At 42.2% G+C, this 15,448-nt stretch overlaps 1 protein-coding gene across 2 annotated transcripts in view; it reads left to right on the top strand.

The window, feature by feature from the left end:
- Window positions 1-15,448, top strand: part of FAM91A1 (family with sequence similarity 91 member A1) — a 42,338-nt gene that overhangs the window by 13,855 nt on the left and 13,035 nt on the right. The window contains exons 9-18 of one of the 2 annotated variants that reach the window (XM_070391873.1): window positions 1,748-1,854; window positions 3,159-3,197; window positions 3,922-4,034; window positions 4,467-4,582; window positions 5,330-5,442; window positions 6,954-7,040; window positions 10,655-10,787; window positions 12,113-12,249; window positions 13,578-13,712; window positions 13,903-14,016. In XM_070391873.1, coding sequence (XP_070247974.1) covers window positions 1,748-1,854; window positions 3,159-3,197; window positions 3,922-4,034; window positions 4,467-4,582; window positions 5,330-5,442; window positions 6,954-7,040; window positions 10,655-10,787; window positions 12,113-12,249; window positions 13,578-13,712; window positions 13,903-14,016 — 1,094 coding nt within the window. Of the gene's footprint in view, window positions 1-1,747; window positions 1,855-3,158; window positions 3,198-3,921; window positions 4,035-4,466; window positions 4,583-5,329; window positions 5,443-6,953; window positions 7,041-10,654; window positions 10,788-12,100; window positions 12,250-13,577; window positions 13,713-13,902; window positions 14,017-15,448 lie in introns of both variants that reach the window. The other variant, XM_070391872.1, reaches the window with a different exon arrangement.

Below are 15,448 nucleotides of genomic sequence, written 5' to 3'. Positions count from 1 at the left end.
TAGCATTTGGATAAATGCTAGCATGTTTTTTCAGTAACTCATTATCACTGAATGGAAGTATAATTTTTGTCATATATTAAATTTCCCTCTATATTGGATTAATTATCATATCCTTTATTCTTCACTTATTTGTTTTTATTCTTATATTATTTTCATTACAGTGACTTAGAGTAATCTTTAATATTAGTTATAGTCAGGCCTTTGTTGTGTCTTTTCTTTATAACTTACTTGGCTATTCCTAGGTGCTTTTAAAAAAATATTTATTTTTATTAATATTTTTTGAGTAGGCAATAATTATGATATAAAATTCTAAATTTACAAAAGAATATAAAAAATCTGCTTCCCACCCCAGTTAGCAACCACTGTTAAGTTTTTGTATATTCTTCCAAAAGTATACTTAAGCACATAGCATATATGTATATGTCTTTTTGTGTGTGTGGTTTTATTTTTATACAGATTGTGTATTCTAGCTCATACTTTTTAAAAAAGCAATATATATTGGAGACTATTCTATATCTTATCATATAGAACGCCCTCATTCTTTTTGCCTAGATGTATATTTCTAACCTCCCAGTGCTGTGGTTTTCTCATCTCTAAAATAGGGGTATAGTATTGAACAATTCATGAGGTTAAAAGGATCGAGTGAAATTGTATATGTAAAGTACCTGGCAGTTGTCTGGCATTTAGTAAGTGTTCAATGAATATTTGTTATTACTAATTGTTATACAACTGGTAGTGTAGTAAAAAATTAGTTATATCAAATATGGGAATTGTAAAATATTTCTATAAAGAAACCTTTGATTCTTAAAAGTACTTGGATGACTGGAACCATGGGTAGCACTAACTTAGAAGATGATGTGTTCCAGATCAGAAGTGAACAACCCCTCCTGAAATGTACATTGTGGTTCTTCATGTGTCTTCATTTGGGCCCCTTGAATTTTGTCTGATTTTTCTCTGTTTGGAATAATTTAGATGGTGTTAGGGTCAGGGGACACAGGGAGACCCTAATTTTGCTATGGTCTAAGCACTTCTGCTTTCTCAAAATTTTTTCAAGGGAAATGTGCCCACGGGCAAAGGGAAGCACGGTGCCTCTGTCATCGCCTGGGCAGAGTGCTCTGCTAAATTGGATTAGAGCATCTGGACCAAAGAGAGGGAACCAGTGAGGGTGGAGAGCCAGGATTGGGCTGTGGAAGGTCTTGACTTTCTTCCCACTGAGAGGATACAGAATAGAGAGCCCCAAAGAGCACATTACACCAGTGATGGCTGGTAAAGTGGTGGCAGTCACATAGATGTGTTTCCCTCTTCTCGGGATGGAGTGAGGATGATGGGAGAAAGGCAGAGAGCCCATACTTTCAATCCATCTGTTTTTTGGGTAGCCTAGTAAGCCAGTCCTTTGCTTTTCTGCCTTAGCCCAGTCCCCTCTGCTGCCTTCCCATTCTGAAGCAGCCCCAGTTCCCTGGCCTTGCTACCAAGCCCGTGTCCTCCAGCACTTCCTCTGCCTCTAGTGCTGAGAGGTCCATGGGGATCAGTTACTGTCTATAGGATTTATGCTCTACCATCAGTCTTCTGTGTGTAGACAGGGTTGTACATGGCCTTAACTTTAGGAGTCTTGGTATCGAGTGAGTAAAGTAAATCAAAAGCTGAATTTAGTCTTTTAAGTGAGAGGTTTCTCTTTTTGAGTAGCTATTTGAATTACACATTCTTGTTTTATAAAATAACTGAGAAAAGTCTATTTTGTTTATTTTAGTTCCTCCTCTTGAAGGTTTTGTAATGAATCGAGTGCAAGGTGATTATTTTGAAACTCTGCTCTATAAGATATTTGTTTCAATAGATGAGCATACTAATGTTGCAGAGGTGAGTGTACCAGCGTCTTGTGAAAGAATTTAACCTCAAGATTATAAGTTAAGTTTGTGTAAAGTAGGTAAAATTATTTAATGATACAGTTAAAATGTTTTAAAAACTTGTTCATGGGTAGATCATGGACTGTTAATATGCTTTAGTCACTATTCTTAAGTTATTTTCTGAATATATAAAATTTGGTAAATAACTTTTTATAGGACTTTACAGTCTTGCTCCGGGTAACAACATGACAGAAGGACCACATATATGACAGTGGCTGCATAAAATTATAATGGAGCTGAGACATTTTCTATGGCCTAGTGACATGCACATAGCACAGTGAACTGTTTTTGTGCTGGTTTCCGTCTGTGGATACTAATGTTGTCAGCTAGACTTGTGCACTTTTCACAGCCTTTCCCCTTTCTAAACCAGTGTTACCTACCCAGTGGACCTACCCTTGTGGTTCTTGTTACAATTTTGCAAAATGCCCTTCAGCAATATCCATTAGCAAACTTTGAAGAAAACAAGTTTCTTACTTTTAGGCACTGGAATGTACAAGGCACCTGTTGGTTGGTAGGATGGGTGGGGAGGTTGGGCAGAAAAAAACAAGTAGTCCAAATGATCAGTTATGGAAATCAAGAGCTAAAACACAGGAGTCTGGAGGGGTGGGCAGGTAGGAGGTGGTGCGGCTCTTTATCTAGTCCAGTGCCTGGCAATGTGTTTATTCCAGTTAGCCTTCTTTGGAATGGATGGCTCTGCACTCAGAGCTTAAACCAGGCACTTAATTACAAAAAGAAAAGTCAGCTGTAGGGCTTAAACTACAATTACTCAATTACTTACATGTTTGTGGTGATGCCGGTGTGAACAAACCCACTGTACTGCCAGCAGTGCAAAAGTACGGCACACACAATTACAGTAGGGGGCTGTATCATCTAGGTTGGTGTAAGTACACTCTGATGTTCACACAAAGACGAAAGTGTCTAATGTCGAATTTCTTAGAATGTACCCGTCTTTAAGTATTGCATGACTGTATAATAAAAGGATTGTAGACTATTTCTTGCTCATGGAAATTTCTTACTTTAAATTAGATAAAATTAAAGAGGAAGGTATCTTAAATTGTTAAGGTCATTACCTGAATTCATACTACTCTAAACATTTTAGAGATATGAAAAGAAGAAAGTTCTGATTTCAAAATTTATTCAGTCTTCCAGATGTTCATAATTTAAAATGTTGCTGAGTATAGTTAAAGTGTCTTTTGCAACCATGTAATATGCTGATAATTCTAACAATGTAAAACAATTTTTTATTTTATTTTCCAGCTTGCAAATGTCCTTGAGATAGACTTATCCCTGGTGAAGGTATATAATTTTTATACTCTTTTTACTTATAGTGTAAATACTGAATGGATTTTATCATATACTAGAGGCCCAGTGCATGAATTCGTGCATGAGTTGGGTCCCTCAGCTTGGCTGGCGATTGGGGCTAATCGGGCCAGCCGGCCTGGGGGAAGGACCATGGGAGGTTGGCTGGCTGTGGGAGTGCACTGACCACCAGGGGGCAGCTCCTGCATTGAGCGTCTGCTCCCCTAGTGGTCAGTGCGCATCATAGCGACCGGTCGTTCGGTCGTAATGGTTGCTTAGGCATATATATATATTTATCTTGATAAGCTACCAAGAAACAGAGGCAGTGAGATTCTTTTTAGCTGTCGGAGGACACGTGCAGAGGATGTGCTCACAAGATAGAAAAGAGCAAGATAAGGGCCCCCATGGAGTGAAAAGGAGGGCGCACCCACACTCTTTGCTGAGCAGGAAGCAGGCTGATCGGTGTCTCGTGATGAGATAATTAAAGCAACAGCTCCGATACTGGGGATAGATCTAGGGAGGGCCAGGCCGGAAAATTGGATGCCTTCCCTCTCTGACACATGTGAAGTCAAAGGGACAAACAGGCCTACTGAAAATTGTTTTTTCTACCTGTGGGGGAAAATGCTTGATGATTACTATAGGTGTAGTCTGTGATACTATTTTGTCTACAAAGGTTCTGATGTCTGGTTTATTTTAAATGCTCATTTCCTATTTCTTTCAGAATGCTGTTTCAATGTATTGCCGATTGGGCTTTGCCCATAAGAAGGGACAAGTAATAAATTTGGATCAACTTCATTCATCATGGAGAAATGTTCCATCTATAAACAGATTAAAGTAACTCATTTATTTAGTATGAGATATTAGAATTTTCATTTGGAAAAAAAGTATAGTCTTACACACTAAAATTTTACCTATTCACTCTGTCATTTGAGGTGAACCCTATATATTAGTGGTCTTTTTAAAAAATCTTGTGTGTGTGTGATGAATCATTTTTAGAATCTGAAGAAAATTAAGAATCTCCCCAGAAAAAAGCATGTACAATATTTCACACATAATTTTAACGGCTTCTCAAATTCCCTGAAGCCTGTCCGTGGGTCTTGGTTCAGAACCCTTGTTCTATGAGGCACAGCATTTTGGGGCTACATCTCAATTTCAGACTTGAAAATGACTGGATTTAGATAGGTGTTTATAATTTGAGTACTGACTTCATTAGCTACTTTATATCATCATATGATTTTTAAAAGTGAATGATTTCTTCATCAATAGGAGTACATTAGATCCGCAGAGGATGCTGCTGTCCTGGGACGGTGGGGAAAGCAGGAGTCCTGTACAGGAAGCGTCATCGGCTACTGACACCGATACAAACAGTCAGGAGGATCCAGGTCAGCAGTCCCTCAGTTTAATTTGGAGTCTCTCTACAGATACGGTGTGTGTCAGCACATACCCCCACAGAGTGGACTCTCTACACCTATTTTATAGTTTTGTTCTAGATTTCACTCATTCAAGATGCAGTCTTTGAATACTTAACAATATGTTGGGCACTGGTCTAGGTCTTTAGGGTATAAAATAGACAAAAATGTGGTACCTTCCTTCCAAGAATTAAGTCTAGGAAGAGAGAAGGCAGTGCAACCACAGAAATCACAATGTGAGGAGTGTTGTAGTGCTTGTGGGAGCAGAGAAGAGCCCTCTTACTGCCTAGAGAGGTTCTGGAAGCCTCAGGAAGAAGATGATACTGGATGGTGAGCATGGGGGCTGTGCCTGGTTTTATGTTCAGGGGGAGGGCAGCACAGCATGGGCTCCCGATTCTCCCCCAGTGACTTGTCTGGAGAGGTTAGGCTAGTTGGTCTTATTCATCTGGCAGTATCAAGTCTTGGTTCATTATTGCTTTTCAAGAAATTGACTACAAAAGTGAGTGCCTTTAAAATACGTGGGGTTTTTTGTGTTTGTTTTTTGGTTGTTTATGTTGGAGATAGTACCGGGACCTCTTAGGTTGACAATATTGCTTATACTTAATTATGTACTTTCTGATGATTAAATAAAGGCAAAATGAAATACATTCTTATTCCAAATGATAAGCAAAGTATACTTTTCATTTACTTAATCTTAAATTACGATTTTTTTTTCCCCAGCCGACACAGCCAGTGTAAGCAGTTTAAGTTTGTCTACAGGATATACAAAGCGTATTGCATTTCTGTTTGACTCAACTCTCACTGCCTTTTTAATGATGGGAAATCTTTCACCAGTAAGTCAAATTCTTGTTCAAATATAAAAATGTTTCAAGTAAAGATTAGATATAAAATAATTCAATGCTCTATCTTTTTTACAAGTACTAGATTTATTCTTGAAAACATAACTGCCTTTATTTTATATTCCTTAGAGGAGTATAGTAACTTTTTAGTGATGGTTACGTTTGTAATTAGAAGAATCAGACTCTCACCTCAAGTTTAAATATATTGGAAAGCATAATCTTCTATAATAATAAAAGTGTAATACGCTAATTAGACCAGACGTCCTTTCGGGCGACCTTCCGGACGAAGTCTGGGATGCGAGGGAAGCCCAGGTCCCAGGTGCCTGCCAGTGGCCAGAGGTAATCCCAGGACCCGGGTGCCTGCTGGTGGCTAGAGGAAACCTGGGTCCCAGGATTTCAGAGGGAAGCTGGTGCCGGCAGCCAGGGCAAGGAAGGCCTACTCTTGCATGAATTTCGTGCATTGGGCCTCTAGTCCTATCTAAAAATAGACAAACAGGGTAATTGACCGTACCTTCGCTACACCTCCCATTGGCTAATCAGCACGATATGCAAATTAACTGCCAACAAAGATGGCTCTTAATTTGCATATGTAGGCTCCAAGCGGTGGAGTGAAGACTGAAGGTGAGCCGGAACCGTGAAGACGGAAGACGGAAGGCGGCTCCAGCTGGGGCCGCGAAGACGGAGCACGGAAGGCGGCTCCAGCCAGGGCCGCAAAGACGGAGGACGAAAGGCGGCTCCGGCTGGAGGGAAGGCCTGGGTCCTGGGTGCCGGAGGAAAACCAGTGCTGGCAGCCAGGAGAAGGGAAGGCCTATTGCACGAATCTCTTCGTGCAACAGGCCTCTAGTCCTATCTAATAAAGAGGGAATATGCTAATTTACCCTCACACTGTTGCAAAGATGGCGGAACCCACAGCCAATAAGGAGGGAATATACTAATGGACTGCCCCCCCTCAAAGATGGCAGCGCCCACAGCCAATAAGGAGGGAATATGCTAATTGACTGCCCCCCTCAAAGATGGCGGCGCCCACAGCCAGTAAGGAGGGAATATGCTAATTGACTACCCCACCCTCAAATATGGCAGCTCCCACAGCCACAAGATGGCGGTGCCCAGTCCCCCAGCCCCACCCTGAGGCAGGCCCAGCCTTGCCACGTGCCTGCTTCCGGGGTCCTCCAATCTCCTCAGCCCCCAGCTGCCCAGGGCTGCCTGAGGTGCAGGTAACCAGGGCCAGCTGAGGCTTGCGCTGCCAGCAGTGGCAGCAGCAGAGGTGTGATGGGGGTGTTGCCTTCCCCTGATCGCTGGGTCGCCTCCCGCCTCTGAGGGCTCCCAGACTGTCAGGGGGCAGGCCGGGCTGAGGGACCCCCTCCAGTGCATGAATTTTCATGCACCAGGCCTCTAGTATAAATATTAGATGTTATGCGCAGCATAAAATGGGAAAACTAGAACTTGAGTGACTTGTATAAGGCACTGAAATACATCTTAGTGTTTTTGTTTTTGCTTTATTGCAGAACTTGAAAAGCCATGCAGTCACCATGTTCGAAGTTGGCAAACTCTCAGATGAGTCTCTGGACAGCTTTCTTATAGAACTGGAAAAGGTAAGTCTAGATTGCTGACTGTGGGCTCTCAGGGCATTTGGAACATTTTTTTGCTTGTTATTGATTTATGTAGATTTTTCGTATATTCTTGCTTGTTCCTACCTCATTTCCCACCTGAACATTGTGGTAGTCATTGAGATTTAAACCTATTGAGTAGATGAATAAATTTTGTGATTTTAAAAATGATTTGTCTATCTCATCTAACAGCATAATTTGATATAAAGAAGAAATAGGGTATAGAAATCTTAGTCTAGTGTAGTTTTTTACATTGCATTTTTCTAAAATAGCCTTTATGTATGTATGTATGTATGTATGTATGTATGTATGTGGGACTCTCTAAAATCTCTTAAACAATTTCATTTGAAGTTTTTCCCCCCACCTATTTTAAATTTGGAACAATGTTTCTGGGTATCATACCATACAGGGTGGGGCAAAAGTAGGTTTACAGTTGTTCATGTGGCAAATACAATCCTATATAGTAAAAGCCTAATATGCTAAGTGTGCTGTCGTCCGGTTGTCCGTTCAACCAATCAAAGCGTAATATGCTAATGATATGCTAAGGCCCCTCAACCGCTCAATATGACGTGCACTGATCACCAGGGGGCAGATGCTCTGACTGGTAGGTTAGCTTGCTGCTGGGGTCTGGCCAATAGGGACTGAGTGAGATGGGCCAGACATGCCCTGGAGCCCTCCTGCGATCCCTCCCCAGCTGGCCAACCTCTTGCATCCCTCCATGGCCCCAATTGTACACTGGTGGGGTCCCGTGGCCTTGCCTGTGCCCTCTCACGATCTGGGACTCCTCGGGGGATATCGGAGAGCCAGTTTCGGCCTGACGGTGGATTGACTGGTTGCTATGACATAAACTGACTATCAGAGGGTGGATGCTCAATGCAGGAGCTGCCCCTGGTAGTCAGTGTGCTCCCACAGGGGCAGCGCCACTTAGCCAGAAGCCGGGCTCATGGCTGGTGAGCGCAGCGGCAGTGGCGGGAGCCTCTCCTGCCTCCGTGGCAGTGCTAAGGATGTCCGACTGCTGGCCTAGGCCCGCTCCCTACCTAAGTTGGCAGTCGGACATCCCCCAAGGGCTCCCAGATTGTGAGAGGACGCAGGCAAAGCTGAGGTACCCGCCCCCCTGAGTGCATGAATTTTCTGCACCGGGCCTCTAGTAGTTAATAAATAAGAATATAAGAATAAACTCTGTGTTTCGTGTATTCACAACTGTAAACCTACTTTAGCCTCACCCTGTATTTGCTCTTAACCACCTTTTTTCCTATGAGTACAGCACTGATTTCCCTGAGCTCTAAATCTTGATTGCTCTTCTGTTTTCATGCCCTGGATATTTTATTCTGTCCTCTGCTCTTAATGCAAAAAGTTTGTGTACCTGATCTGTTTCTTGACTAGTAATTGTGGTACCTTTTGTGCTTTAGTGATGAACGCTGTGTATTAAATGGGCTGTTTAGAGAATTTTTGATGAACATGCATTGACATGTAAGCCCAGTCAAGGCAAGGGCTTTGTTTCAGCACTCAGTTCTCACATCCTAGACAGGTTATAGCACATAGCACATAAGAGGGACTCAGCAAATCCTTGTTGAATGAACTTAAGTTGTATTTTCAGCATTGATGAACAGCTATGTTGACTCATATACCTATTGTCCCTTGTAACGAGTGATACAAAATTGTGAAGAGGGTGATGAGAATTAGAGGCACAATTGGTGACTGTGGATTGGAGTACTTTCCTGGATGAAGCCAAATGTATATCTTAGAGGTTTTTTAGTACCCTATTTGAATCATACATGGGACATACAATTTATTTAATGCTATGATTTAGCATTATTAGCTTGCTAAAGTTGTTAGTTTTACTTGTTGGGGTAATTCTGTTCTCTTGAAAGATGTTGTCAAATGGAAAATCAGTAGAGATTGAGGTTAATATTTGTTTCAGTATTGTCTGGGAAAAATTTTTATTTAATAATTTTTAATAATGTCTTAATATATCTATTATATAGTTACTAGAGGCCCAGTGCATGACATTTGTGCACTGGGGTGGGGGGGGGGGGGCGTCCCTCAGTCCGACCTGCGCTCTCTTGCAGTCTGAGAGCCCTTGGGGGATGTCCGACTGCCACGGAGGCAGGAGAGGCTCCTAGCACCACCGCTGCACTTGCCAGCTGTGAGCCTGGCTCAGGGCTTCTGGCTGAGCGGCGCTTCCCCTGTGGGAGTGCACTGACCATCAGGGGGAAGCTCCTGCATTGAGCGTCTGCCCCCTGGTGGTCAGTGTGCATCACAGCGACCCGTTGTTCTGCTGTTTGGTTTGTATATTAGCCTTTTATATAGGATACTAGAGGCCCGGTGCACAAAAATTTGTGCACTCGCCGGGGGGTGAGGGAAGGTCCCTCAGCCCGGCCTGTGCCCTCTCACAGTCTGGGACCCCCTCGGGGGATGACCATCTGCTGGCTGAGGCCTGCTCCCCAGGGGATTGGGCCTAAGCTGGCAATCAATCAGACATCCCTCTGGCAGCCCGGCAGCCATCGGGGGATGTCCACTTGCCAGCGGGGAGCAGACCTAAGCTGCAGTCGGACATCCTTAGCGCTGCTGAGGAGGCAGGAGAGGCGCCCACCACCACCGCTGTACTGGCAGCCATCAGCCTGACTTGTGGCTGAGCAGAGCTCCTCCATGTGGGAGCTCACTGACCACCAGAGGGAAGCTCCTGCATTGAGCATCTGGCCCCTGGTGGTTAGTGTGTGTCATAGTGACCAGTCATTCCCAATCTTTCTGCTGTTAGGGTCAGTTTGCATATTACCCTTTTACTATATAGGATAGAGGCCTGGTGCACGGGTGGGGGCCGACTGGTTTGCCCTGAAGGGTGTCCCGGATAAGGGTGGGGGTCCAGCTTGGGTGCCTGGCCAGCCTGGATGAGGGGCTGATGGCTGTTTTCAGGCTGCCTGCACCCCCTTCAGGGTGGGGGTTTCCACTGGGATGCCTGGCCAGTCTGGATGAGGGGCTGATGGCTGTTTTCAGGCTGCCCGCACCCCCTCAGGGTGGGGGTCCCCACTGGGGTGCCTGGCCAGCCTGGATGAGGGGCTGAGGGCTGTTTTCAGGCTGCCCACACCCCCTTCAGGGTGGGGGTCCCCACTGGGGTGCCTGGCCAGCCTGGATGAGGGGCTGAGGGCTGTTTTCAGGCAGGCCAAGCCTGCAATTGAAGCTCCCAGTCTCTCCTTTTTTTCTTTTTTCTTTTTATTCTGGGATTTATTTACCTTCTGTAATTGAAACTTTGTTGCGGCTCCAGCTCTGAGGCCGGCTGGCTGAAAGCAGGTACCTGGGGTTTGGTTAGCTTCTATAATTGCAACATTGTTGCTTAGGGTGCAGCTCAGAGCCCAGCCGCAGCAGGCGGGGAACCTTGGCTTCCTCCATCACTGGAGCAAGCAAGCCTCATGTTCGCTTCAGCTGCCTGGCTGCCGGCCGCCATCTTGATTGGCAGTTAATTTGCATATCACCCTGATTAGCCAATGGGAAGCGTAGCGGAGGTATGGTTAATTACCATGTTTGTCTATTATTAGATAGGATATTAGAACGAATGGCATAAGAATGATATTTGTTGGAAATTTTATTTTCTCTTGGTTTAGGTTCAGAGCACTGGTGAAGGAGAAGCACAGAGATATTTTGACCATGCACTTACTCTGAGAAACACGATACTATTTCTTCGTCACAATAAAGATCTAGTTGCACAAACTGCACAGCCAGACCAGCCCAATTATGGTATGAGTTTTATACTTGATTTTGAAGACATGATCCTATGGAAGTTCTTTCTAAGAAATTAAATAGGTCATGCCCACTTAATCATCATTTATTTAATACATTTTTGTAAGTATAATGAACTTATAGCTAGAGGCTTGTCATGTGAATTTCTTTGCTTGTCAACTGTTTCTTATTCTACTGTTTCTCCTCTCTTATGTGCAACTGACATTTGTAGTATTTAAATCTGATGAGTACCTACAAACAGGGTTGGAGTGTCAATTTGTTTAAGTAGCTGAGTGGAATTTGGAACAGGCATTGGTTCTGAGGGGTGTACAGATGCAAAATTGAGTTAAATGTAGTATGTTGCATAAAATTTCAAGAATGAAAGATTCCATTGCATTAAAAACAATAAATAGGAGTTTCTTATTCAAATGCTGCTGGAATGTTTATTTACTAAAGTACTTTACTTTAAAAAATAGACTGGGAACAGAACCCCTTTTTAAAGAGTAAGAGAAAGTGGTGGCAAGTTTAATGTATTGGCGAACTCCCGGCGGCTGTTGCCTTAGGGTGCACTCTCAGTTTTGTGATAGGCAGGGAGTGTTCCCCAACCAGAGTTGAACTGATGGTATCAGGATTTCAGATTCTGATTCAGTAGGTTCTGCATTGTGGAATGGCACCCAGGAATGTGTGTTTTTAAAAGGTGGAATGGCTTGAGCACCAATGTAAGAGCATTTGGCTCAAGTGCTTGAACATTCACAGGAGTTGCATCTTAGGACTTCGTGAATTCTTAGCACCACTGGAACATTTAATTTCACTCATTTTTTCAAATCCGTAACCTTTTTTCTTTTTTTATCTTTTATGACATTCCTATATTTTGAGAAAATAGTCCCCCTTTTTTTTCCTTTAAAGACAGAATATTAAAAGTTCCAAATGTCCTAAGGGACCACTAAGAAGACACTTTTAAGATTTAAAGCTAATAGTCTTTATTCCTGGTCCAAAGATAACTGTCTACTGGTGTTTCTTTAGGCCACCTTTTACTTTTTTAAAAGTGCTTGCTTTGCCATTCTTCCTCCATCCCCAGCCACCCCGGGCAATGGCATGATGAAAGCCCGAGTGCCACAGGAAAGCTGTGTCCTTCCCTCCCCCAATTCCCGATCTCTACAAACAGCATCTCAGCCAAGTTCTGAATTTAGTTTAGGAACAGGAGTTCCGCACTTAGATATATGTGCCTAGACTGCTGGTCCATAGAGGTAGGTAATCAGTATTTTGTCTTGGACATTTTTGTTTCATATTGTCAGTCTTTCATTCTCTGTGTGTGTTTGGTCACAATTCAGGTTTTCCTCTAGATCTCTTACGCTGTGAAAGCCTTCTTGGTTTGGACCCTGCAACTTGCAGCAGAGTTCTAAACAAAAATTATACACTACTTGTTTCCATGGCTCCTCTCACCAATGAAATTCGGCCTATCAGCAGCTGCACCCCTCAGGTAAAGACCCACTTCGCAGAAGGCCGGTGCTGTCACTTCATTCATACTCGTGGTGACTTGAAGAAGAGGTTTAACAGTCTTACAGAGTTAATTCTCAGTTTGCAGATACCAGATTCAAATTGCTGACTCAGAAGGCAGTTTTGTATTTTATGCTGATGTAAGATGTTATGTTCAATTTGTGAGGTATAATCGGTACATTTTATTTATGTATCATCTGGTGACTTGCAACATAGCAGATTAAAGTTTTCTTCTTGAATGCAGTCTTTTAAAGAGAATATTTTTGGAGGCTCTGAGAGGGGAGTCTGTATTGCCTTGAGAAATAATATAAATTTAAATAGGAAAAATGAAATGCTTTAGAAATGGGGTTATGACTCTGACTAAATGGAAGAGAAACAATTTTACTGGAAAGGAAGTAGAACTTTGGTTATCTTTAAAATTTACTTGTGACTTCCAGCTTTTACTTTTAAAAAATAAATCAGTTCTGTGGATTTATATACTTAGCAAGGGCATTGTGGTCTGTACCATTTTCAAAGAGTGGGGATTGTGTTACTCTTTTTCAGTGTTACATCCTGCCTGGTCTCCTAGCTGTGCAAGGTTTAATGGTGTAGAAGAAAGGAAGGGATTCTTTTACAGGGGTGATTTTGTTACCTGTGCTGATCTAGCTGCCCCAGTGAGCACACCCTCCCCCAACATTTGTCCTCTATTCAACTGGAGTGGTTATACGTTTGCATTCACCAACCTTTTTTATAATTCTTTGTGTGCTACCTCCAGTACCACTCCACTCCACTCCACTCCACACTCCCTCCTATTCTGTAATGCAACCTCTAGACATAATAGTTCATGAACTGTAAATGAATGGGAGGACAGTCCCTTTTGGGAGAAATTGTATGTGATTAATAATCATAATGACAAACATTTTTATATAAAGCTTACTATATACCAGGTACTATTTTAAACTTTTTAAACAACCCTACAATGTCCCTATGAGGTAGATATTTTATTGCTACCTTACAAAAGAGCAAAATGAGGGAATAGAGAGCGTTAAGTAATGTTAGAGGATGATACGGCTGAGGGGATGAAGCCCAGATTCAGACCTTGGTGGTCCTTCAAAGTCCATCCTCTAACTGCAGTGATAAGATGTGCTTTCTCAGTTCCAGCACAAAAAAACTATTTGAACAGAGAATTTAAAAGTTATTTTCATAAGGATAATAGCAATTAACATTTATATGAGGAATTAGCTTTTAATATGAATATACTTGGTCACTTGGGAAATTTGGCTTTTTTAGCTAAGTATTACAGCTTTACCTTACCTGCTTTTTTTGTTACAGCATATTGGACCAGCTATCCCAGAAGTCAGTTCTGTCTGGTTTAAACTGTACATTTACCATGTCACTGGGCAGGGACCACCATCTCTTTTGCTGTCCAAAGGTACAAGACTTCGAAAACTGCCAGATATTTTCCAGGTATGTTGTGTGAGATTTGTTTGTTCTAATTATTTTGGGGGAAGATATTAATAATGTCTTAATATCTCTATTATATAGTTATATATTAGAATAGTTATATATTAGAAATTAGTAAGTGGCATTATAGATAACTTAATTTTTGGTCCATATTTCTAAGCGCCATTTTATCTCATTCATTTCTCTCCCACAGGGTTATGATCGATTACTGATAACATCGTGGGGGCATGATCCTGGGGTAGTCCCTACATCCAATGTGCTCACCATGCTGAATGACGCGTTAACACACTCGGCGGTTTTGATTCAGGTATAGTTACTTTATTGGAATCAACCCATTTTGGGTTTTTCTTTTAAAGATTATAATTTGTCTATCTTTCTGCTGAATTGCAATCAGATGTCAGTAATTTGAAATGTGTGAAGGTGAAACATAAGGAATCAGATCTAGGCTTCAGTCCTGGCCTTTGGCTGGCACTGCAACATGGACTTGGAAGTTAGACTCAGCTTTGAATTCTAGCTTTTGTTACCCTGTGGCTGTATTTTTTCTTTTAGGAATAGCTTTATGAAGATATAATTCATATAGCATACAATTCAACAATTTAAATTGTACAGTTCATTGTTTTTTTTTCAGTATACATTAGTTCTCCTTTTGTGTGGTTCCACTTTCTGTGGCTTCAATTACCCAGGGTCTGCCATGGTCTGAAAATATTAAATGGGAAATTCCAGAAATAAAATAATTCATAGATTTAAATTGCATGCCATTCTGAGTAGTGTGATGAAATCTCGATTGGTCCTGCTCCATCCCTCATGGAGTGCATCATCCCTTTGTCCAGAATACCTACACTTGTGTATGCTCCCTGCTTACAGCCACTTAGTAGCTGACTTGGTTATCAGAGAGAGGGGGGGTGAGAGAACATCCACGTAACTTTTATTACAATATATTGTTGTAATTTATTTTATTATTAGTTATTATTGTTAGTCTCTTACCGGGCCTAATTTATAAATTAAACTCTATCGTAGGTATGTATGTATAAATAGGAAAAAAAACATAATCTATGTAGAGTTCAATACCATCCTTGGTTTCAGGTATCCACTAGTGGTCTTGGAATGTATCCCCCATGGATAAGGCAGACTACTGTAGTCACACATATCTGCAGCCATCACCATACTCAATTTTATTTTATTAATAATTTTTATTGATTTTTAGAGAGAGAGGAAGGGAGAGGGAGAGAGAAACATTGATCAGCTGCCCCTGCACACCCCCTACTGGGGATCAAGCCCGAAACCCTGGCATGTGCCCTGAGCAGAAATTGAATGGGCGACCTCTCTGTTCATGGGACAACACTCAACTCACTGGGCCACACCAGCCAAGGTCACCATATTCAGTTTTAGAACATTTTCATCGTCTCAAAAAATCTGCACCTTTAGTTCTCACTCCCCTATTCTCCCAGCCCCCACACCCTAAACACTACTAATCTACTTCCTCTCTCTAGAGCAGTGGTTCTCAACCTTCCTCATGCCACGACCCTTTAATACAGTTCCTCATGTTGTGGTGACCCCCAACCATAAAATTATTTTTGTTGCTACTTCATAACTGTAATTTTGCTACTGTAAACAATATGTAATTATATATGTGTTTTCCGATGGTCTTAGGCGACCCCTGTGAAAGGGTTGTTTGACCCCCAAAGGGGTCGCGACCCACAAGTTGAGAATGGCTGGTCTAGAGCCTATTCCTGGCATTT

This window comes from Myotis yumanensis, unplaced genomic scaffold (genome assembly GCF_028538775.1).
Source record: "Myotis yumanensis isolate MYYU_CA2020_CCGP unplaced genomic scaffold, mMyoYum1.0.hap1 SCAF_15, whole genome shotgun sequence".
NCBI classification, from domain to species: Eukaryota; Metazoa; Chordata; class Mammalia; order Chiroptera; family Vespertilionidae; genus Myotis; species Myotis yumanensis.
The sequence above is the reverse complement of the archived record's forward strand: the minus strand, read 5'-3'. Positions and strand labels throughout refer to the sequence as shown.